Genomic DNA, 22,965 nt, shown 5'->3' with positions numbered 1-22,965 from the left:
CCCCTCTCGCTCACTGATGTCAGTAGTAGTTAATGCTTAGCTTTTCCTCCAGGGATCTCAAAGCACTTTACAAACACTGGGGATGAGTCTGCTTGGGTCCCTGAGCATTTCACCTGAGTAACGAACGGAGTCTCCCAATGTCTTTGTGAACCATTTTAGAGATGGGTAAACCGACGCATGCAAAGGCCACATGACAGAGTGTGAGGCAATAAGGAATAGAACCCAGGAGTCCTTGCTCAAACTCACTGAGCTGCACTTCCCCCCTCAAGAGGACATTGCAGAATAACGCTACATACACTGTTTCCGTTGAAACAATAACAATATTTGTATAGATAGTGCTGCTCATCAGTAGATCTCAAATCGTCCTCCCATGGCTGGTGAGCATCATTTTACAAACAGAGAACCTGAGACTCAGGGAAGTTCACTAGACTTACCCAGAGTCACACAGCCAATCAGTGGCAGAGCTAGAAAGAAGCCCCAAGGAATAGGCGTCCTAGTCTGAGGTCCAGTCCACCCTATTGTTATTCCCCCGCTGCATAAAGTTATGGCATCAGCCAAGCACCCATTTAAGAACCAGCTCTACAAATACAGATAATGTGCTTAATTAAGACACAGTCATTTCTTCCTTTTTGCCGCGGTTGTGTCCGTTTCACAACTCGATAGCCACTGGCATAGCCTCACCTTTTCTTGACCTGTAGAATGATTTCTAATTCCTCTACCTGTCTCCAGCACTGAAAGATAGTAACAGTTCATATTTAATGAGGTAAAAGTGCTGGCTACAAGAATGAAAATGAAAGTGAAAGTTCCTTGGTGTTATGATGGGAAATCCAGTGCTTTCATTTCATACCCTGAGCTCAGGGATAAACACGAAGCAGGAAAATTCCCACTTCTACTCACCTGCCAGGCTATGAAAATAACCCCATGGGCTGAAGCATCTGCAGAATAAACTGGAGTGGGAAAGCTTACAGTTTACAGCTGAAGTCCTTTTCTTGCAAGATTGCCAGCTGCTGGAAGTGACTTTACTAGGGAACAAAGCAGTCAGGGATCGAAAACTTATTCTGGATGCTTGTCAGCTTTCAGGTACTGTACTAGGTTATTCTTTTTCAGGCTCTGAACAGGTGACGGCCATATTGTTTTTTTCCATTACAAAGCTTGCTGGTTTCCAGTTTAAACAGTCAGTTAGGAATTTGTATTGAAAATCTAAGTCATCAGCTGAGCAACTCACGCTTTTAGAACATATCCTGTAGAAGGAAGTTCCTCGTTGCTTCTGTTTTATGCATGTTGCTTAGGATATGCAAACAATTCTCTGCAATTTTGAATATTTTCCCAAATGTTTTAATCCCACAAAGATTGCTTTTGCCTGCCACGAGATGAGACTAAGGCTATGTATTCATTGCAAAATATTTGTATGTTGTTTTGTAGTTTGTCTTGCATGTCGAGTTAGATTTCACAATGTAGTTTTACCTCTCTGTGTAATTAGTTGAGGTCAAACACCCCTGACCTGGGATTTACATCAACTAACTATATGGAGGTAAAAATTATAGTCTGCAGTAGGAGTTTACATTCAGATTGCTAACCATGTAAAAACACACCACCTTGTTTTGCAGCAAAGACACAACCTGTGAAACAGGTGTGCTAGAAATGTTCTGCATTTGAGTGCTGCTCAGCAAAACTTTTGCATGATTCTCTCCTGTTTTCGCACCATTTATATCTGTGCAAAGTGGGTAAAAAAATGTTACCCTATCAAAACGGTCCCATCTGACAGCCACTTTGCACAGGTATGAATAACCATACAAGGGGCAAAACAGTAGACAGGCAGGTCCTGAATCACTGTAACACATGCAGAATTTTAATCCTCAGGTGACAGAGTAACAGCCGTGTTAGTCTGTATTCGCAAAAAGAAAAGGAGTACTTGTGGCACCTTAGAGACTAACCAATTTATTTGAGCATAAGCTTTTGTGAGCTACAGCTCACTTCATCGGATGCATACTGTGGAAAGTGTAGAAGATCTTTTTATACACACAAAGCATGAAAAAGTATTTTCATGCTTTGTGTGTGTATTTTTTCATATTTTTTCATGCTTTGTGTGTATAAAAAGATCTTCTACACTTTCCACAGTATGCATCCGATGAAGTGAGCTGTAGTTCACGAAAGCTTATGCTCAAATAAATTGGTTAGGCTCTAAGGTGCCACAAGTACTCCTTTTCTTTTTGCGAATCCTCAGGTGAGTGTCCCATCACACTGATGCTATTTGTCATATCTTGTTAGCTGGTTTTTGGGGGGAGGGGATGACCCCTTTCCCCAAAGTGGTTATTTTGTAGATGTTTTGCAAAGGAATGGTTTTTAATAGCTTGCCATAACTTTACAATTAAAATTCTTGCAACTCTTGATTTTGATAAGTAGGAGGCACTGAAAGTTACATTACAGCATGGATTTATACTGAGATTTGTTGTGACTGCAGCAGGGCTGGAAGCAAACCAGTAACAATTTAGTTTGCAGGGATGTATTGACTTGAAATTAACTTTCCACACAGCCTCATCTCTTTTCATTTAAAATCGCTTTAAAAGCTGTAAGGAGTAAACAACTCTTGAGTATTATCCAGCGGTTTGAGCAAATGTGCTATAAATATATTCAGCTTATTTTGCATTCTTTTCCACGGAGTCTAATACAGCTTCCCCACTGAATCCCCATGCCCCAGTTAATTGCTGATTTCTCTGTTTTGTTTGCCTCAGAGCCGTGTTGTCCTTTCTCGTCATCTTGCATGTTTTCTTTTAGGGTGGTAGCGCTTATTTTGTAGTGTGACTGACAGGGAAAAGTGTTTTCCCCAGTTGAGTTAATGGGTCCCAATTCATTTCAGATGTAACTCAGCAGGAATGACCCTTAACGTGAATATAAATCCAGCTAGGATTGCCAGAACGAAGCTGCAGACCCAGCATGGCAATTCAAGGAAGGCTTTTCTGGGGCTGTTTTTTTTTTTTTTTTGTTGGCTTGACTTCCTTGTTGTCGTCAATAGCTCACATTTTGTTTCGTTTCAGAGTAACAGCCATGTTAGTCTGTATTCGGAAAAAGAAAAGGAGTACTTGTGGCACCTTAGAGACTAACCAATTTATTTGAGCATAAGCTTTCGTGAGCTACAGCTCACTTCATCGATGAAGTGAGCTGTAGCTCACGAAAGCTTATGCTCAAATAAATTGGTTAGTCTCTAAGGTGCCACAAGTACTCCTTTTCATTTTGTTTAGTGTTTTCCACTTGTCCTACGGTGTTTATGGATTGAGTCTCACAGTTAGCAGGTACTTAGGCTGGAGTGTGAGGAATTCAACAATCCCTGAATTCTTCAGCAAGTCTGATTCTGCCTCTACTGAAGGGGGTCTGAAATTTGGAGCAAGTTACCTTTTAAAAGGCTGATAGCAGCCTTCATATTTAACTGGTGAACTGCTGGGGTCTTTGTCAACTCCCAGGAAAGCAGAGATCTCCAGATCCACATCACCTATCCATTTGTTGTAGCAGACACCAAAAAGGTCATGGGATGAACACCTGGTGTGCATGTGCAGTGGGGGTTGTGAAATGCAGATGCATTTAGCTAGTGTAGCGGGGATCAGGAGCCTGTTAATTGTCTATCACCCTCCTAAACACCATCTCCCCTTTGTCATAAGGACATAAGAACGGCCATACTGGATCAGAGCAAAGGTCCATCTAGCCTAATATCCTGTCTTCTGACAGTGATCAATGCCAGGTTCCCCAGAGGAAATGAACAGAACAGGAAATCATCAAGTGATCCATCCCCTGTCGCCCGTTCCCAGCTTCTGGCAAACAGAGGCTAGGGACACCATCCCTGCCTAATAGCCATTGATGGACTTATCCTCCATTAACTTATTTAGTTCTTTTTTGAACCCTGTTAGTGCCTTGGCCTTCACAACATCCTCTGGCAAGGAGTTCCACAGGTTGACTGTGCTCTTCCTTTTGTTTATTTTAAACCTGCTGCCTACTAATTTCATTTGGTGACCCTTAGTTCTTGTGTTATGAGAAGGCGTAATTAACACTTCCTTATTTACTTTCTCCACACCTGTCATGATTTATAGACCTCTATCATATCTCCCCTTAGTCATCTCTTTTCCAACCTGAAAAGTCCCAGTTTTATTAATCTCTCTTCATATGGAAGCTGTTCCGTATCCCTAATCATTTTTGTTGCCCCTTTCTGTACCTTTTCTAAATCCAATATATCTTTTTTGGGATGGGGCGACCATATCTGCACGCAGTATTCAAGATGTGGGCGTACCATGGATTTATATAGAGGCAATAGGATATTTTCTGACTTATCATCTATCCCTTTATTAATGATTCCCAACATTCTGTTTGCTTTTTAGCCTGCCGCTGCACATTGAGTGGACGTCTTGTCCTCCATGCCCCTTTGTACAGATGGACACAAATGAGTCACTGATGTAACTCTACTGACATCAGAGGGTTACACCAGGAATGAATTTAGCCCTCTGCTTGTCACTCACATTACTTAGAACTGGTTCCCCGGCCTTGTTCGAGCAAGCCTCCATGATTTAAGGTGGGAGGAAGTGAGGTTTAGTCATCAGTGTAGCAGTGTAAGATTGGGGACTCTGAGCTGAAATCCTGGCTCCATGGATGCTAATGGGAATTTTGCTATTAATTTCAATAGGAACCATTATTTCACCTCTGCTTTATATTCTTCCCTTTGCCATAGAATCACCTTGTGATCCTGAGCAACGCCCATGGCCTCTTTGTGCCTCAGTTTATCTGTCTGTAGAACAACTAGGCTGTGAGAATTATCTGCATAATATTTGGGAAGCACTTTCGAATCCTTAGTTTTATTTTTACTGAGCCAAACCGTGCAGTCCTAAGTGTTCACTCAAGAAAAATCCCCCTGCCTTCACTAGGTGCTTTGCCAGAGTAAGGGTTGATCCTTGATTAACATTGTATCAACATTGTATATTCCCAGTATTAAAAGACTGATCTCTGGGCCACTAGGTTAATCTGTTTATTTCTGTCTTAATAAACACAGGGCTTGTGTATAGCAAATGAAATGCAAAACACAAAAGCAAAATCAGGGAAAAACGAGAGACACAAAAAGGTTGCAGCTGATGAACAAAATTCATGCACTCATAACCCTTTCCTATCTGAGCTCTGAGCTTTCTAGTTAGGGCCAGAGAGTCTGATTCATTATCCGCCAAACTCCCTTCCTTCTTTGGTTAATTCCCCCCCTTTCCCACCCCTCATTTTTGATATTTGCTCTTGTTCTTCTGCGAAAGGCAGTTCACAGGGGGCCAAACCAATCACATTAATTTCAGCGGAGCTACCCAAGAGCTGAATTTGGCCCAGGGTATAGGTAGCCTTGCCAGAAGCGAGGCTTATCAGAAAAACCCTCCCTAGTTTTCCAGCCCAAATCTGGAAACACAAGAAATGTGTGTGTGGCTCAGCGAAGGACATCATACAGAATATGAGATATCTCACTTATCTGTCCTATTAAACTGCAAGGTTTTAGTCAATTAAAAACCCAAAACAGGATAGGCTTTGGCTAAGCAAATCATGCTGTGGCAAAGAACAAGGGTTCATGGGATTTAGAAATTCAGTTCATGCAGGAGGAAACCTTACTCATAGACTTTAAGGTCAGAAGGGACCATCATGATCTTCTAGTCTGACCTGCACATCGCAGCCCACAGAACCTCACCCCACCCACCCACACACTCCTGTAATAGACCCTTAACCTCTGGCTGAGTTACTGAAGTCCTCACATCATGGTTTAAAGACTTTAAGTTAGAAAGAATCCACCATTTATACTAGTTTAAACCTGCAAGTGACCTGTGCCCCATGCTGCAGAGGATGGTGAAAACTCCCCAGTGTTTTTGCCAATCTGACCTGGGGGAAAATTCCTTCGTGACCGCAAATATGGAGATCAGTTAGATCCTGGGTATGTCCGGCAGCTACCTGGGAAAGAATTCTCTGTAGTAACTCAGAGCCCTCTCCATCCCTCATCATACCATCCCCTCCATTCACTTCTCAAGCTCAGTCTTGAAGCCAGTTAGGTTTTTATGGCGTTCCCCTCCCCACCGCACTGCTCTCCTTGGGAGGCTGCTCCAGAACTTCACTCCTCCGATGGTTCGAAACCTTCATCTAATTTCACGTCTAAACTTGTTGATGGCCACTTTATATCCATTTGTTTTTGTGTCCCCATCGGTGCTTAACTTAAATAAATCCTCTCCCTCCCTGGTATTTATCCCTCTGATAAATTTACAGAGAGCAATCCTCTCTCCCCTCAGCCTTCTTTTGGTTAAGCTAAACAAGCCAAGCTCTTTGAGTATCTTCTCATAAGGCAGGTTCTCCATTTCTCAGATCATCCTAGTAGCCCCTCTTGGTACCTGTTCCCATCTGAATTCATCTTTCTTAAACATGGGAGACCAGAATTGCACACAGTATTCTAGGTGAGGTCTCAAAGTGCCTTGTATAACAGTACTAACACTTCCCTGTCTCTATTGGAAATACCTCTCTGGATGTGCCAAGGTCGGTAATAAAAATGTTAAATAAGACTGGTACTAAGACTGATCCCTGAGGAACTCCACTAGTAACCTCCCTCCAGCCTGACAGTTCACCTTTCAGTATGACCCACTGTAGTCTCTCCTCTTATCAGTCCCTTATCCACCTTTCAGTTCTCATATTAACCCCATCTTCTCCAATTTAACTAATAACTTCCCAAGTGGACTGTGTCAAATGCCTTCCTAAAATCCAGGTAGATTAGATCTACTGCATTTCTTTTGTCTAAAAAATCAGTTACCTTCTGAGAGAAGGAGATCAGGTTGGTCTGGCACGATCTACCTTTTGTAAAACCATGATGTATTTTATCCCAATTATGTTTACCTCCTTAACTACTTTCTCTTTCAAAATTTGTTCCAAGACCAGGCATACTATTGAGGTCAAACGAATAGGCCTGCAGTTTCCTGGATCACGTTTTTTTCCCTTTCACTATTCTGCATGCCTGAACCATGTTGCTAACTGTGTCAGGCAGTAACCGGAGTGGAACCACCAACCAGTGACTTTTTACAGTGTAGGTGGAGTCTTACATGTGTCTTTATTCAAGTTACAACACTTTGCATTCAATACTAACCACCCTTAATATCGATGCTCTTTAATGATATGCACCTACCTCTGTGTTAACATCTTTCAGCCATAGACAGGTAGAAGCTGTTCTCCAGCCCCCTGCATGGTAGTTTTTAATTCTCTACCATACATTAAAAGGTCCCATGTTAGTGACTCTGGGTTATCTTTTTTTTAAATCCATTTTTATTGACAAATGGATACGAAAGTACAGAGCATCTTGTTAATGTCCCGCTGACTGGAATAGCTTCACCTCTAGAGCCTCCTGAGATACGATTAAACATCTAGGATCAGTTCCTCATCAGGTGTCAATTGACATCGTGCCACTGAAGTCAGAGCTACACTGATTTACACGTGACACTACTGACTTCAGCGTTGGCTTGTAGCCCTAAATTCATCCTGGCGTAAGCAGGTGCAGCGCCCCCTGAAGTTGATGTAAGTTGCACCCACTTACACCAGGGGCAAATTCCGCCCATGGATTCCGCCAAACCTCCTTGTGACCTTGGTGAAGAATTCAAAGGTGACTTATGGTTCCATCTCTCTCTCTCAGCTTCCCACCCCCAACTGCCATTGGTGTCCCTGTCAGCCGGCAATGCTCAGCCCTGATCTCACAGAATCAGGCCAGTTGAGTAGAGATGTGCAAACTGCTTCTTAGACAATGAAAAACAGCCTGAAGCTCAGCCTTGTTCCCAAACCTCGGCCAGTGGTCAGAGGAGTCTGGAGTACAGCTCAGAGCTGTGGGGCCTGGGCTGGCAAATGATAAATTTTCAGTTTCCCTTGGAGAGTAAAGTGCCATGAAATAAATTATGGGGCCCTAATCTTCCCTTCCCCTTCATCAGTTAGACACAGGTTTTACCTCCATTGACTTTACAGAGTTCCTCCAAACTTGCACCGGGGTAAAGCTGGGAAATGAGGCCCTAGCTATGAAGGGTCTAGTCCCGAGCAGCCCCAACTCTCATTGACATGAACGGGAGTTAAGGACCCTGCGGAAGGTGCTCATCCCAGGACAGGTTGTAAGAGTGGCTAAGTTCTGCAGCTGGGAACAGAAACAACCTGAAGAACACAGGCACAGCTGATAAGGCTAAAGGCAAAGTTAAACATCACACTTCACTGATACTGATGGAGCAGAAAGTTCAGTCTAGTGAAATGATCTCCCCAAACAGCTATTGGCAATTCTAGCTGACTGCTCTGATTTATATCACAGTCTAATTGTTTTATTTGTAGGTATGTGGTATTTCACAACATGTTATCTTAAGGGCTGGTCGGAAAATGAGGGCCACTACAGGTAGCCATCACTTCAAGGCATAGGTGCAAACACTGGGGGCTGAGTGTGACATGTCACTCCTCCATTGTGCTGTTCTGCCCCTTTACTGCTGCTACAGGACTCATTAATTCATATTCCTGGTTCCCTCCTCCTCATTTTTATCGAGCTATCTATTTCAAGTACAAGTAGATCTGGGCATTAATGAAAAGTTTAGTTAAGTGCGTGCCTGATTCTACTGGTCTGCATAAGACGCCCCACACGAAAACCCTGTAGAACTGTCCAAATATTTCATACACATTTTGTGAAATCCACGCAAAATATACAGAACAGGCCACAATGTCCGTACAGGGTGGTATACGGCTCACAGATCAACGTCAGAGCTGGGAAAAATTGGTAAATGTTGGTCTCTGAAAATCCATGTACAATTTTTCATTAGTTCATTTTTGCAGGATGCCCTTTGCCTCTGGTTTCAGCCAGAATGAGGGTACATTGGTACATTGAAGGTCTGTAGGCAAAAAAGCTGGTGCTGCAGATCAGTGTTGAGATGCTTTGGCAGAGCTGCGTGTGGGCCTAGGAATGGAACAACAGCCATGCTGCAGGCCAGGGCTGAGGGGCGCGGGCAAACCTGTGTGCAGGTTTAGCGGCAGACTAAGTTGATGTTGCAAGATGGGATTGAGGTGTGTTAATTAAGCCTGTGGGAGAAGTTTGCCCAGCATCAGCTTCATATGCTAAGTCGGACTCAGTCTTTCCTGAGCACTACATTCAAATCCATGATTTTCATCAATGTGATAGGGAGGACACTGAAAGTGTTCCCAGAGATAAGAATCTGTCCCGAAGGGTTTGAGCCATGCAGGAAAGAATGGACAACGTACAGACCTATGCAGAATTAGAAATAAGAGCAAGAAGTAGCCAAGGGTAAGAAAGAGGCAGATCCAAGGTACAAATTCTCCAGTACAGTGCTGGAGAATAGCAGAAAAAACACAGCCTGCAATGAGGGTAGTTGTACAGTGACAGAATGAAAACAAAGATAAAGATTACACAAGGGCCCAAGATAAACAACAAGAAGTACGTACATAGGTCATGAAGGAAACAACTCATCTCAAGACCCAGTATCCTGCAAAACACTTAAGCACATAAGCAACCTCACTTATGGGAGTAGTCCTATTGAAGTCAATGAGTAAAGTTGCAAGTCCTGTGTTTAAGGGTTTGCAGGAACAGGTCCTAGGATCACACCTCTTTGCTCCTCTCTCCTGGCTTTAGGCTGGATTCTCTGATTAATTATTAGTTGGTGTTTTTGCTATAAGCTTCCCTGTTCAGGGGGTTTCTATCAGAGCGGTGATAATTTCCTTGCAACAAAACTTGACATAGACAGTCTCTGCGATTTTTTTCATTCTTGTAAATCTGGTACATGTAAACTGAAATGGACCACAATTTCCAGACACCTTTGAATGCCTCAAAAATTATGGCTTTTTTTCAGGCCAAACTAAGAGGCCACTCCAGACATGTAGGCTAATCATTCCGGCAAACGTGTGAGTAAGAAAAAGACAGACGGGTAGTGTAGAATTGAAAAAGAAAAAGTGAACTGTGCCCAGGCGGTAAGATTTCACACACAAAGAATTGTTGATTTCCATTGGATTTAATGGCACTGTTCATTGGGGTGTGACATCAGCCAACTTGATTTTTTTAAAATTTGACTCTAATTCGACTAGCTTCTGTTAGCCCACCTTTGAAATAATATGTCCAGAAATGGTTGCTTAAATTCCTTTAAAGACGTTATAAGGACATTTCTGTTCTCTGGTTGATTCTTGTAAGGATCTTTATGAGTAATTCCTTAACTGAGCTCAGTGAAGTTCAGCATCTGCTTAATTTTTTACACGATCGTGGCCAATTGACTCTTTAGGGGAAATGGTGAAATTGAGTATGTACAAAATAAATACACTGAAATTAGAGAGAAAAATATTTTTTTAACTTTGTTCAGTGATAATAACCTTGTAAAAATAGGTTTCAGAGTAGCAGCCATGTTAGTCTGTATTCGCAAAAAGAAAAGGAGGACTTGTGGCACCTTAGAGACTAACAAATTTATTTGAGCATAAGCTTTCGTGAGCTACAGCTCACTTCATCGGATGCATGCAGTGGAGGAATGCATCCAATGAAGTGAGCTGTAGCTCACGAAAGCTTATGCTCAAATAAATTTGTTAGTCTCTAAGGTGCCACAAGTACTCCTTTTCTTCTTGTAAGAATAGTAGCTGCAAAATTTTCAGAGAAAAGTAAGATTGTTTTCAAGTTAGCAGTATCCCTCTAAATAATGACGTTTATTTATGTACAGCATCCTCCATATACTTAAGTGCTGTGAAACAGAGAGGAACTTCCTTAGGAGTTGCTGGTAGCCTGAAACGGGAGGATAGGGCACTTGAAACTTGCAACGATTAGAAGTGCAAAACAACATAAATTTTGTGCATTGTCACTTGTTAACGGAATGCAGTGCACCCTTTGGTGGTTTAAAATGAAAAGTACAGGAATTTCATTATTTAGCATCACCAAATTCAGATGAAAAATAAATATGTCTTCTGTTTCTTATTTTCTGAGAGCTCGATGGGTCTCAGGATAGTGATAGAGGATCCAACAGCTTAGCACCTGAGTCACTAGTTCAAATCTCAGCCATGGTAGCTGTGCAGGGATGTTATTAGAGTCTGAACACTGCTAAGTGGTTTAGTAATGAGTCTCAGGCCAAATTCCTGTGGGACAGATGTCCACATGGGAGACCCCTGCACATGACTGCACTGCACCCTTGCCACCACTCCAGCACAGACTCCAAAGGTTACCTGGACAATGGAGACAATTACCTGCTTATCCTTAGAAGTGGTTAATCCACAGCAGATTTGAAGCTACATTCCTCTTGGTTTTAGCATGATAGGGTTGGTAGCAATCCCCACTGCCAACCCCCTTCCTTGACTAGATTGAACTGCCTCCCTGTGCTGCCCAGTCATCATCCAAAGGCATTTGCTGTGTTGTACAATGGGTTCTTCTTTCGGCAAAAGGCCTGTGGTGAGGGGTCGTTTTGTTGCTGGTGAAAAGGAGATTAAACAGGATGAGAAGGGGACGGGAATTCTAAAGGCTGTAAATTAAGTTTATACCCAGGAAACTGATGTCACCTCTTCTGCTCTGATAGAATAATACCAAAACGCTGGACGTCTACAGCATCTTTCACTTCAGGATCTCAGACATCTGAGACACACGCCTGATGGGCTCCCTCCAGAAAACAGCTGCATGCCTCCTGTTCCTGTCCATTTTCTCAAGTGCCTCCCACGGCCGTAAGTCACCTCATTTTACTGTGTTTGCCTCTCATCACACAATAATATGTTATTTATGCTCCAAGGAGAAAGCTGAACTGTTAACAATTAAAACCAGCAACCCAATGAGCTGGGGCAAGGGCAAGGAGGAAACCAAGTTAGGCTACAAAAGAACTGACGTTAGAGCCTTCCGTCGAGAGGAACTAACAGCTTGGCAAGAAGAGACATTACAGTATTGATAGTCTAAGGGGATACTGCAAACCACAGAATCACCTCTTCCCTCCAGCTCCGCTCCCACCACAACCAGCGTGGTTTGGAATCAGCCAGCAGATCCGTTTTAGGGCAATCGTTATATCCCATTTGTCTCCTGTAAACTCAGACAGGTGGTCACTGCTCCCACTGGCTCAGCCAATAAGGAACCTCCACTTTGGCTCTCCTGGGAGAACCCCTGTCTACCGAGCCCCCACATTCCAGACTAAGACTGAGACTAAGATGTGCTAATATGCTAACAGTGCTACTCCATCCACTGGAAATGCTCTTTGGATAAAGTAGATTTAAATGCTGGCTATCGGTTGTCTGTCATCTTAGGGCACATTCACCCCAGGGGTAATTCCGCAGACATCAGTGGAATTACACTAGAGATTAGTTTAGCCCATAAAAAATTCTGTGCTCAGTTGCGCATATTTGCTTATGTAAGGTAGCACAGGTGTAACTTGGGACAGAATATGGCCAAATGGTCTCTGACGGATACAAGTTTTCTCCACTTAAACCTATTCTATATTTTAGCAATCAAACACTTGTTTTTCACTTAATGATTTCTGTTTGAGTAATAATTTATTTGTGTTCTTTTTTCCCCCGCCTCCCTCAGAACTTGCAACCTTCATCTGCAGTGATGTCAAGACAGAATATAACAAAACGGCAACAATTTCATGCATTAGCAGCAAGAAGATTACAAATGTGTTCGTTAAGCGCTGTGAAAATTGTAATAAACAGACCTCGTGCTTAGAAAGTGTTATAAACACGTGGGCAGGAAAGAATTCCAGTGAAGAGGGAAGAATTCGGTTGGTGCTACAACACAACGTTTCTGAAGTGCACATACAGGAAGTAAAAGCAACTGATGAAGGAGGTTATAAATGGCATCTTCATTCTGAAGCTGGGGAACGCGATGGGTGCACAACCCTTGAGATTACAGGTAAACTCACAGCACAGAGGGGATCATGGACACTATAATAAGGCTACTCCAGATTTCAGTTACTTTTTTGAGCATTTTAATAAATAAATTCAGTTCAACCATGGATTAGTTTTCAGAGGACGATTACCGGCACTAGAGGTTTTGGAGATAAAATAAAGAGGTTTTCAGAATACATAAAACATTTCAAACACTGAGTTAGGCCCTGCACAGCCCCATTGTCTTAAATGGTTGAAATTCCATAAAAGAATGGAGACTGTTTGGTGACCTATGATGGACAGGTGAAAGCTAAGTGTTTATTGTTCTTGTACTCAGCACTCCATGAGTGAGCTCACCGAGTGTCAAGGTTCTAGTTCAATAGAGACACGGAATTGGACTGTGTTCTTCTCCCTGTTCCAGTCACTTGTATTGTATTAGCTTGTTTAGGGCCAGATTGTGGCGTTTACTGTATAGCCACCCAGGGTTAAGGGACACCGTTCCCTTGTGCCTGTTGCCCATGTCATGGGTACCAGTGCAGGGTGGGAGAGCAGCCACAAGAGTTGCAAGGAAGCTTGTTTCTGCCCTTCCCCCAAACATATCACCCAATGCAGCTGCCTCCTGTGTGCAAGCGGAAGTATCCTTTGCCAGGTAGCGGCCTGGCATAGCTTATCCCCCCTCTCTTCCCTCTCCCTTGAGCCCTTAGGAAACTGGGGACCAGATTGTGAGTCTCTGAGTTCCAAGTCTGCTCCTGGGTCAGTGCGGCTACATGCTGCTTTTTGCCCAGGGCAAAGCCACTATTTAGCCCATGTAAAGCAGCACAGGAATAGATAAATGCTGCCAGAGAGGGTTGTGATGCATTGGTAGAGCTGTGGAGGAAGTCTGACCTGGGATCTGTAATGAGACTTTCTGGTAAGCAAGAGGGGAAAGAGGGCACCTTTAGATCCACACTAAATGAGTTAATTCCTGGGTTTACCTGCAGTCAATAAAGTAAGAGTTTGTTAACCAAGACTAGCATGGAGCTAGGGTTGACTGAGGTTTCCTGCAATGGCCTTCAAAGGGCACCTACCGTATTGATCAGCAAGCCCCTCGCTCCTGAGGATGTGGCCCGTGGAATAAGGGAGCAGAATGAGGTGGGCCAAGATCTAAAATTTCCCAAGTGGCAGCAATTGTCTGTGCTGTAGGAAAGCTGGGGTTGCAACAGCCATGGCTAGAATAGCAGGAGTCACACAGGTCAGCACTGGACGAGACACAGGGGGCTGAGAAAAGGACCGAGGGCAGTTGAATTGCTGGGTGAGGGAAGCCTGTAGAGCACATGGCTGCACTGTGTGTGACTGAAGTCACGGCTGTCAAGCCCTCCGCATTAGAGGTTCACCCGCAATATAAAACATTTAGAGAAATCAATCAGGTGTAAACGGACACCCAAACCACCCTGGCAGAAACCATTTTTGTTTATAAACTGCCTGCCGTCTCCAGAATCTTTAGTGACACCTCAATCCACTTTTCTTTTATTGTCAGTTTCCCTTTTTTCCCCAGCTGTACTCACACGTATGGTATAAGGTGCAGTTGTGACCCACCCTAGCACCAGATTCTTTAGCTCCATCCCCACAGAAATTACCCACCCAGAGTTACCCACACACGCCAAGGCTGAATTTGACCCATAGATTAGCTGTTAATTCGGACCCCTAGTCACCTATTGTGGAAAAAAGCAATGGATATTGCACAAGCCATAATCAACACTGTGTTTCTTTCAGCTCCAGAAACTGAGCCTAATCTCACTAGGAACGGAACAAAGCTCACCTGCCTGTCACCTCTAGGGCATCGACAAAGGGAGATCCATTGGTTCGATGGCCACGGGACTAACCTGACGGGCAGTGCAAGCCTGGTATCTGAGGAAGCAGAAGGTGGCTTAACCAGCCTTACCAGCACTCTCCATGAGAAATCCAACTTAACTGCCTCAGAGTATTGCTGTACTGTGCTGTATGATGTGCACACCAAGAGAAACAAAACCAAGTGCCTTAGTGCCCACAAAGCAGTCGCTGATTACCTTCATTTTACTTCAACCACAGGTATAAGATATAGCAGAAGTACTTTGAGTTTCAGCCATAAATCAGTCGTCTCCTGATGATGAAACGTTAGCAGGTGTCTTGTGCAGAATTCTTGCTCCCCAGCTGGAAAGGGGTGACTGGAAGTTCTCAGAGTACTAGTTCTAATGTTATTATTATTGAGCACCGCCAACATACTGTTCCAGGAATAGCTGTCTGCAGATAAAGCAGAGATTTCTGAATAATATGTCACATGCATCTGCTTCACATGCTAGATTATTCTAGATTTTTTTACAATACAAAGCAGTGTGGGCAGTGCATTTTGTACAAGAAAGGGCTTAGGCATCTGACGTCAGGAGCGGTTTCATGGCTGTGAATCTCACATGGAGATTGGTGCCAAAGTATTTCCCACTGGCTAGTTTAGGCAACTCCTTGCTCTGTGTGCTGGCTTTTGCAGATCCCTTTCTTAGGCTTCTAAATCTCCTCAAGCAGTGCATACAGAGTTGGGTGCCTAACTCAGGGCTGTGGATTGCACTGGGTAACAAGGTGCCTAAGTCTCTTTGTGGATCTAGCCTGTAGCTGCCTAAGTTTTATAGGAAGTCAACTGCGGCTCCTAAACCACTTAGGCACCTTTGAAAATTTTACTCCACGTAAGCTGAAAACAAGATCACAAAAGTTACCCTCAACATCTGCCAAATGTACCGTATGACACACAAATCATCCCGCTATGAATTACTGCTTTAAACACGCTACGGCTTTGGTTGTCACCGTAATGTTTTTGAGTCCTTATTAACACACCTTTTTTTTTTCCAGATCCGGAAAGTCCGAAGACCATGAAAGAGCATGTTGCCACCATTCTAGTGCTCCTCTTTCTGGTTCTCTGCTCTTTTGCAGCTGTTCTATACTACAAGTACCGCCAGCGAGGTACAGTCTGACAACACACATTCAGGGCGAAGCCTGTCCGATCTGCACTTGCTGAGTTTCAAAAAGTCATTTGCTAGGAGCTAGTACCCAGGGCCGGCTCTAGGCACCAGCAAAACAAGCAGGTGCTTGGGGCGGTATTCCGGCGCCGGCCATGCCGCCCCTAGAAATGTGCCCCCGCCGCCTCAGCTCGTCTCCGCTCTGCCTCTGCCTGCTCTCCTGAGCGCGCCGCCACCGCTCTGCTTGTCCCCCCTTCCTCCCTCCCGCCTTTGCTGCCTGCGAAACAGCTGTTTCACGTGGCAAGCCTGGGAGGCAGGAGAAGCCGAGCGGCGGTGCGCTCGGGGGAGGCGGCGGTGGTGGAGCGGAGGCGAGCTGGGGCGGGGAGCGGTTCCTCTACCCCACTCCTTTACTTCTGGTGCTCCCCCCCCACACCCTCACTCACCTCCACTCCGCCTGCTCCCCTGAACGCGCTGCCTCTCCCTCGCCTGAGAGGGAGGGGGGAGAAGCGGACCGGCGGCATGTTCAGGGGAGCAGGCGGAGCGGAGGTGAGCTAGGGCAGAGGATTGCGGGTGGGGGAGCCGCAGGAAGCAATGAGGGGGGGAAATGCGGCACGCCCGGGGGAGGAGGCGGGGTCGGGGATTTGGGGAAGGAGTTGGGAAGGGGCGGAGCTGGGGGAGCAGGAGGGGGGCATGAAAGAAAAGCGGGGGCAGCCAAAAATTTTTTTGCTTAGGGTGGCAAAAATCCTAGTGCCAGCCCTGCTAATACCACAAACTCAGCTAATCCACTCTTAAAGGTGGCAGCCTGGAACAAACGTGGGGAGTGTCCATGCCAGCCTTTGTAAATGTGTTAGCTACCACAAGTTAATTGGTAACAAAATTATTTGATATTAAAATGTCTAGTGCAAACCAATGCCATGAATTTAGAAGAGGCAGGAATGCTGCTGCTTAAGGATATGTCTACACTGCGAAAGAAAAGCTCTTTGTTCAGGTTAAAATACCAGTGAAAACATGGCAACTTGGATTAGCAGCTCAAATTCAACTCCTGGGGTATGTGTACACAGCAGCTGGATGTGAGCCTCCCAGCCTGGGTAGACAGACTCACACTAGGTGGGCTCAAGCTATCATGCTGAAAATAGCGATGTGGAGGTTGTAGCTCCAGCAAGAATCAGGCTAACCACCCGAGCTCAAACCCAGGGGTCAGGTGGGCTCGAGAGTCTGAGCCACAATGTCTAGACTGCTATTACTAGCACAAGTCTGCCTACCCAGGTTAGGAGGCTTGCGCCCAGCTGCGGTGTAGACATATCCTTTTAGGCCTGCACTCTAGCTGCTATCCCAAATTAAAAGGAGAGTTGCTACATCTTCACTGCTATTTTAATCTGAGTTAGGAACACAACTCTTTTTGCAGTGTAGACACATCCTTACTCTCCTCTTGAGCTTACTGGCTTGATTTAGCCAGTATTTGTGGGCACTTGAACCCCTCCATGCTACAAACCAGGTAGAGTCCATTCCAGCCCATACTTCTTCATGACTGAAACCTAACACTTAATGCTACACCCAAGAACGAAATGGGAAGTTTGCATGATCCTTGGTGGAGACTGATTCCATACAAATGAACAAATGCAAACCTGTAACACGCAACGGACCTTACCTTGCACCCCCTAAAGAGCATGAGAAATTATATTGGAGACAGTAGGAGAGTAGAGTGTCCCCGCTTGTCCTCCAGGCAATCAAGGGTATCTTTTTCCTGCACTAAAGTACCCTGTGCTTTTCAGTCATATCCATAGATTGTGTCCTACCATGCAAAATAATGATGTTGGAGAGGTGTAACTCCCAGCCCCAATGGTCCAATTCTACCCCCAGTAAAGACCAGCCCCTACATTAACAGAGAAATATTGTTTAAAAGTGTCCCCAGGACATGTTTTTGAGTTCCACTTAAAGTCAGTGGGACCAGGGCTCCTAAGTAACATAGGCATATTTGAAAATTTTTCCCTTTGCCATTAGTCTCAAGCCAGGCAAAGGGTTAATCTCTTGCTAAATTTCAGATGGCGTTTAAAATAAAGCTTTGGGTAGCACTGCCAAATCCAGCCCAGAGAAAGAACTTCAAATACACGCAAGACAGCACTGCCCCTGGTATACAAGTGATCAGGGAACCATGCAGAGGACTGCACGGAAACACGTGACTGACCCCAGTCAAAATCAAAACGTAGTCCTTTCCTGTGTCTGCATTCACAATGGGGTGTTGCCTCTCATTCATTGTCTTGGTCAACACAGTGAAGGCAGCACTGCTAAAATCTGTTTTCAATGATGCAGTATAGTTCCTGAAATTAAATCATCTAATGGTTTCATACATTTTCTAATGCAAATCCCTTTTCCCCTTCATTTTCCTAGCAATGGCCAGAGGGAATTTTGCAGACGTATTAAGGAACCTCCTTCCAGTTTTGAGACAATGTAAGCCTTTCCATTGTTTGTATTGTATCTCATCATGGGTCAAGTTCATCTGGTGTGTAGTTCAGCTGAAATTACTGGCGTTGTTTCAGGGTTGAATTTAGCCCAATATCTCTGTGATTTGATTGCTTTGTTACATTTTAGTGCCCTTCATAATGAAAAGCTGATAAGAACCCAATGTCGTGCGTTGCATGGACTGGCTATATGTGCTTCTCCCCTGCAGCTCTGCCAAAACACACCTCAGTTCTGACTTGCAGCAATCCAAGCAAATATGTTCCGGGAGTACACACACCTATGAAGAGTATCTAACTCCTGATCTAAAGTACCCCCTGCCAGTCCTGGGACACCATACAGCTCAGCTGATGGACCCCGAACCTCCTATTTCAGTGCTGCCACCCTCAACCGAACCACTCCTTCAAACCATCACACAGCTCTACCCACGCATATTAAACCTACCAAAACTCAGCCTCTGCCCCTCTATATTCATCTGCAATGTCCTGTTCGCTTCCCGTTCTGGCAACCCACCCAGCTCTCCCATTGCACCTCATCACTGGCAGTGTGAACAGACAGGCTACAGAAAGAGGCCAGGTCTGCCCTGTAAATTTTGGTCAGCATAGCTATGTTGGTTGGGGTGTGAAAAAAAATAATCATACCTATTCCGGAAAAATGGCTATGTAGCTGCAGTTTATTGTGGTAAAGGGGCACTTTTGCCTGGATGGTTTGTGTTGTTAGGAGAGATGGTTGAACTATTCAGACTAAAATACGATGTAAGTTTTTAACAGTGAAGGTAACTAACTATTGGAAGAAGGACCATGGTGGATTCTCCATCAATAGCTGTTTTCAAATCACTGTTGGATTTTTTTTTAAAGATATGCTCTAGTTCAAAAGGAATTATTCTGGGCATGTTTAATGGCCTGTGTCACACAGGAGGTCAGACTAGACGCTCACAATTGTCCCTTCTGGCCCTGGAATGTAGGAATCTATGAACTATAGCGGTAGAGAATGCCTCTTGTCGGAACATGCTGTGTCTCCTTCGGGGGCTTTGCCAGTGCAGCTATTGGCAAATTGGCAAAGCCTTTGTACCATACACCAGCCCCTATGGAACTACGGTGACAGAATCCCCTCAGCCCTAGAGGCAGTTCCACTAGGTCAGATTGAGGTACCTTGGCAGGGCCATTCAGGGGAAGCTGGCACCACCACAGTCTGTGCTTTGCCTGTACTGAATCCAAACAGATACACACTGGGCCTGGTTCTGATCTAATTGTCACCCATTATACGCTGGTGTAATGTCACTGACTGTCATAGATTCTTTTTTACACTAGTGTGAGAAAGAGCAGGAGCAAGCTCGCTGTCACCCAGCTGCCGCTAACCTGGCTTCAGGCATTTCTTTTGTAAAGAGGGAATTGCGTCTAGGGTGTTCTCACAAGAGTTTCTCCCTGATTTCTACAGATGAAAGAGCACAAGAAAATGTACTTAACCAAGAAGTCTGACGTGTGAAACAAGATGGCTCCTGATAGGAAACAATGATGATCCAGCCTGCATCAATGCAACTGAATTTAAGCAAAGCAGTAGATACAGAAACTGAGACATTCAGTACATACACACTCAGCAATCAAACAATGTGAAGAAACATTCTCCTCTCTGTTTCACTGGTCTGATAATTTGCGCAAAGTTCTTTCCCTCCCTGAAACACTGATGCTTTAAGGCCATATTTTCCCCACTTTTGATGGAATCAAAGCTTTGTTTCCTACCTTAATAGCCAGCCCTTTAGGATGGGCTAATACGGCAGCTAGATGTATGTAGCATTGTATCCCCCAATTAACCTGCAGCCATCAGGACATAAGTGCAGTGCACGATCACAAAGACTTTGTGGTGCAAGTGCCAATCTAATTTACCAACCAAATGTTGTGTTGTGAAGGGGCTGCAGAACTGGGAACCATCCCCCGAATCAGAACCGACTTCAATTACTTGCAAGAGTTGTATGATGAATGGACACACTGAAGAGAAAATGAATGTAAATGGGGCCCTAACTTCACAAGTAGATTGCAGAAATTAATTGCACTGATTTACTTTCTACATATGATAAAAAATATGGAAAGAAAGTGGGAAATCTTGTTTTGTTTAGATAGTAGGGTGATTAAACGACATGCAGCTAATTTACACTAGAACTGAGGAGCTAAATTGTTGGTATTGCAATGATGGGAAATTTCTGTTGACTGAATAGTGTAGCCTCAGCCATATACTGTCAGTAGTGCTGCTGGGGTCTTGGCACTTTTGAAAATCAGGGCTTTTAATCAGGTAATTAAAACATGGATTTAGGACACTAACTTTAGGCATCCATTGAAAAAAATCTTGGCCATTGATTTTATCCAAATGTCTTGCTATGTTGAAAGACACAGAGATACCTGCCTTCCTCCCTCCGGCTGAAACCAATGGCAGATTCCCATAGGGCCAGATTTTAGTAATTTTTTCCAAACACTCTTTGGGGAAAGGCCAGGCCTTTTGAAACCCCTGTTTAAATAAACTTAATTGACAGTTGCACCAGTGGTTGCTGGGAATTGTAGTACCCACCAGGCTTAAACAACTCCTCCTCAAGCAGACATAGAGCTGCCTAAGATGCCAGGGAACCTTGTCCTAGATAACTAGTGTGTGTTTGGGAGACTCTGTTTTGTCTTCCTCGGAAATGTTCACTATTTGTTGCTATTCGAGGTAAAACACTATCCTTGATGGGCCACTGGGCTGAGCCTATATTTCTGTGACACTCCAGTTACCTACCAGCAACACAAAGGCCTGTACATGGTTATGTCAGAACCTGGAGGTGGGAAGATTTGTGAGACTATTCATCCTCCTGTCAATGGGTGCCTCCATCGCTGCCCAGCTTACCGTACCTCCAGGCCAGTTTGTGTCGACTCACAGTCACAAACACATGCCCGGCCCTTACCCTTTCACCAGGGGTGTATTTATTCTTTCCTTACACGCTGTGAGGATTTCAGTGCAGGGTTATAGCAAGAGGAGGCTTCCATGCCACCTTCACTCCTCAGCCCAGGCTCACCCTTTCAGCTCCCCGTGCTTCCTGTTCCTCCCATTTACAGCCTCCCAGTTACCTCGTTAGGCCAGTGAATAGCACCCAGGGGCTCATAATCCCCCAATAGAAAGTGTCTAATTGGCTTCAATTAATCCTGCGCTCTTGCCAGTGCTGCAGCAAACTCAGTGACCAGGGTGCTATTAATAGCACCCTGTCACACCTCCTCTGGTTGAGTTTTAAACCAGTAATTAGGCCCAGGACCTAGCTTCTTCAGGGCAGGAAGCTGCAGATACAAAATTCCATCCAAACAGCCAGCCATCCCATGACCAGGTATCCACTGGTTTTGTCTCAGGAATCTGTTAGTCAAAGAGGTAGATCTTCTTGTCATTGCTATGCTGATTCAGTCTTTCTGTTAATTAAGGCCAAAGGCATATCTGCAATTATAGTGTATTTTACGTACATAATGACAGGTTTCAGAGTAGCAGCCGTGTTAGTCCATATTCGCAAAAAGAAAAGGAGTACTTGTGGCTCAAATAAATTGGTTAGTCTCTAAGGTGCCACAAGTACTCCTTTTCTTTTTACGTACATAGCAAGTCATGCGTATAGAGCCAAAGGTAATGCAAAGCAAAGTCTGACACTGTCCTTTCAGATTCTGGAGCATCAAACCCATAATGGCAATTCCAGTCGGCTCTTTTTGAATCTTTCAGTTGGTCTGTGTTGGTTTCTAGCGCTGGGCCAGACATCAGTAGCCCAATAATGAAACTATTGCTCCGTGCCAATAATACGAGTATCGTTCTGTGCCAAAACTTTTTTTGCCAGCAGAATCAGTAGAAACCAGATACAAATTTTCAAATGGAATTTCCATTAGTGACATTTTAAAAATGTGAACCAAACTTATTCTTTTTCCACTCAAGTTGCCACAGGAGCTTGTGTTCCAGAATTAGCTCTAGCATTGTCTCTGGCTGTGGATAGCATTTTCTTTCTTGACATTTTTTTACTTCATGGCAACACTAATTACTTGTGGTTTATTTCTGTAAGAAATCATTTTGAATTAATTTTGCAGTATCAGTGATAAGAATATTATATATTTTTTCCATAAGGTTTTGAACTTTCATATGGCTAGAAAGAGCACATTGACCAGTGAGTTAGGTCTCAAATGTTCCCATCCTGACACTTACGTGTTTGCTAAAGCCATGCCAGTGTTTTCTTTATTTCCAACACAGAGGTTAACACTGTGTGAGATCAGGGCTTGGATTCTGCATGGGTGTTGGCTTGTTGCCTCTGATGGGTGCTTATACACCTGCAAAACTTTATTAGTTTTTCCCGAGGTGCGGGGGAGCTGCACCAAATGAAGCCTCAATCCTGCACTGTGACCCATGTAGGCAGCCTGCAGTACCTGTGCAAAGCCCAGCTGATGTCAAAATGGGCTCCATGTGGGCACAATGAGATCACAGAGCAGGATTGGGGCCTGAGAGATGACCATGTTGAATCTGATGTGCTCTGAGCCAGAAATGACCCATAACTCTTGATGGTGGGGGGGCAATTTAAAGGTTGGGGCGGGCACGTGACCACCCCACGTGTTGCCTCTGGACCCTTTCCTGCTCCCCCTGCGCCTTCCACACCCGCTCAAAGCCGGCACCAACTTGCCCCCATTCCCCTCACAGCTCCTTCCCGCTTACTTCTCCCATTGCCTCT

General features: G+C 44.4%; 1 protein-coding gene across 3 annotated transcripts; it reads left to right on the top strand.

Annotated features, from left to right (window-relative positions):
• The first annotated feature begins 819 nt into the window (after positions 1-819).
• LOC114022564 lies at positions 820-22,363 on the top strand. Of its 3 annotated transcripts, none has more exons than XM_043528365.1 (7): positions 820-1,080; positions 11,579-11,691; positions 12,539-12,862; positions 14,590-14,904; positions 15,694-15,804; positions 18,189-18,248; positions 19,695-22,363. In XM_043528365.1, the coding sequence occupies exons 2-7, from the start codon at positions 11,622-11,624 to the stop codon at positions 19,733-19,735; spliced, it is 921 nt and encodes a 306-aa protein (XP_043384300.1). In that variant the 5' UTR covers positions 820-1,080; positions 11,579-11,621; the 3' UTR covers positions 19,736-22,363. The 3 variants fall into 3 exon arrangements, with proteins under 3 accessions (XP_043384300.1, XP_037770469.1, XP_043384301.1); XM_037914541.2 differs by having other exon boundaries at positions 11,550-11,691; XM_043528366.1 differs by lacking the exon at positions 18,189-18,248 and having other exon boundaries at positions 11,550-11,691.
• The last annotated feature ends 602 nt before the right edge of the window (positions 22,364-22,965 follow it).

This window comes from Chelonia mydas, chromosome 14 (genome assembly GCF_015237465.2).
Source record: "Chelonia mydas isolate rCheMyd1 chromosome 14, rCheMyd1.pri.v2, whole genome shotgun sequence".
Classification (NCBI taxonomy): domain Eukaryota; kingdom Metazoa; phylum Chordata; order Testudines; family Cheloniidae; genus Chelonia; species Chelonia mydas.
This window is presented reverse-complemented; position numbering and strand designations above follow the sequence as displayed.

What these genes read in the sequence shown, in the direction of transcription:
- LOC114022564 (XM_043528365.1), top strand. Translation starts at nt 11,622, where the DNA reads ATGGGCTCCCTCCAGAAAACAGCTGCATGCCTCCTGTTCCTGTCCATT. An exon ending in CTCAAGTGCCTCCCACGGCC is followed by an intron (nt 11,692 to 12,538) that starts GTAAGTCACCTC and finishes CGCCTCCCTCAG; the next exon opens with AACTTGCAACCTTCATCTGC. An exon ending in CACAACCCTTGAGATTACAG is followed by an intron (nt 12,863 to 14,589) that starts GTAAACTCACAG and finishes TGTTTCTTTCAG; the next exon opens with CTCCAGAAACTGAGCCTAAT.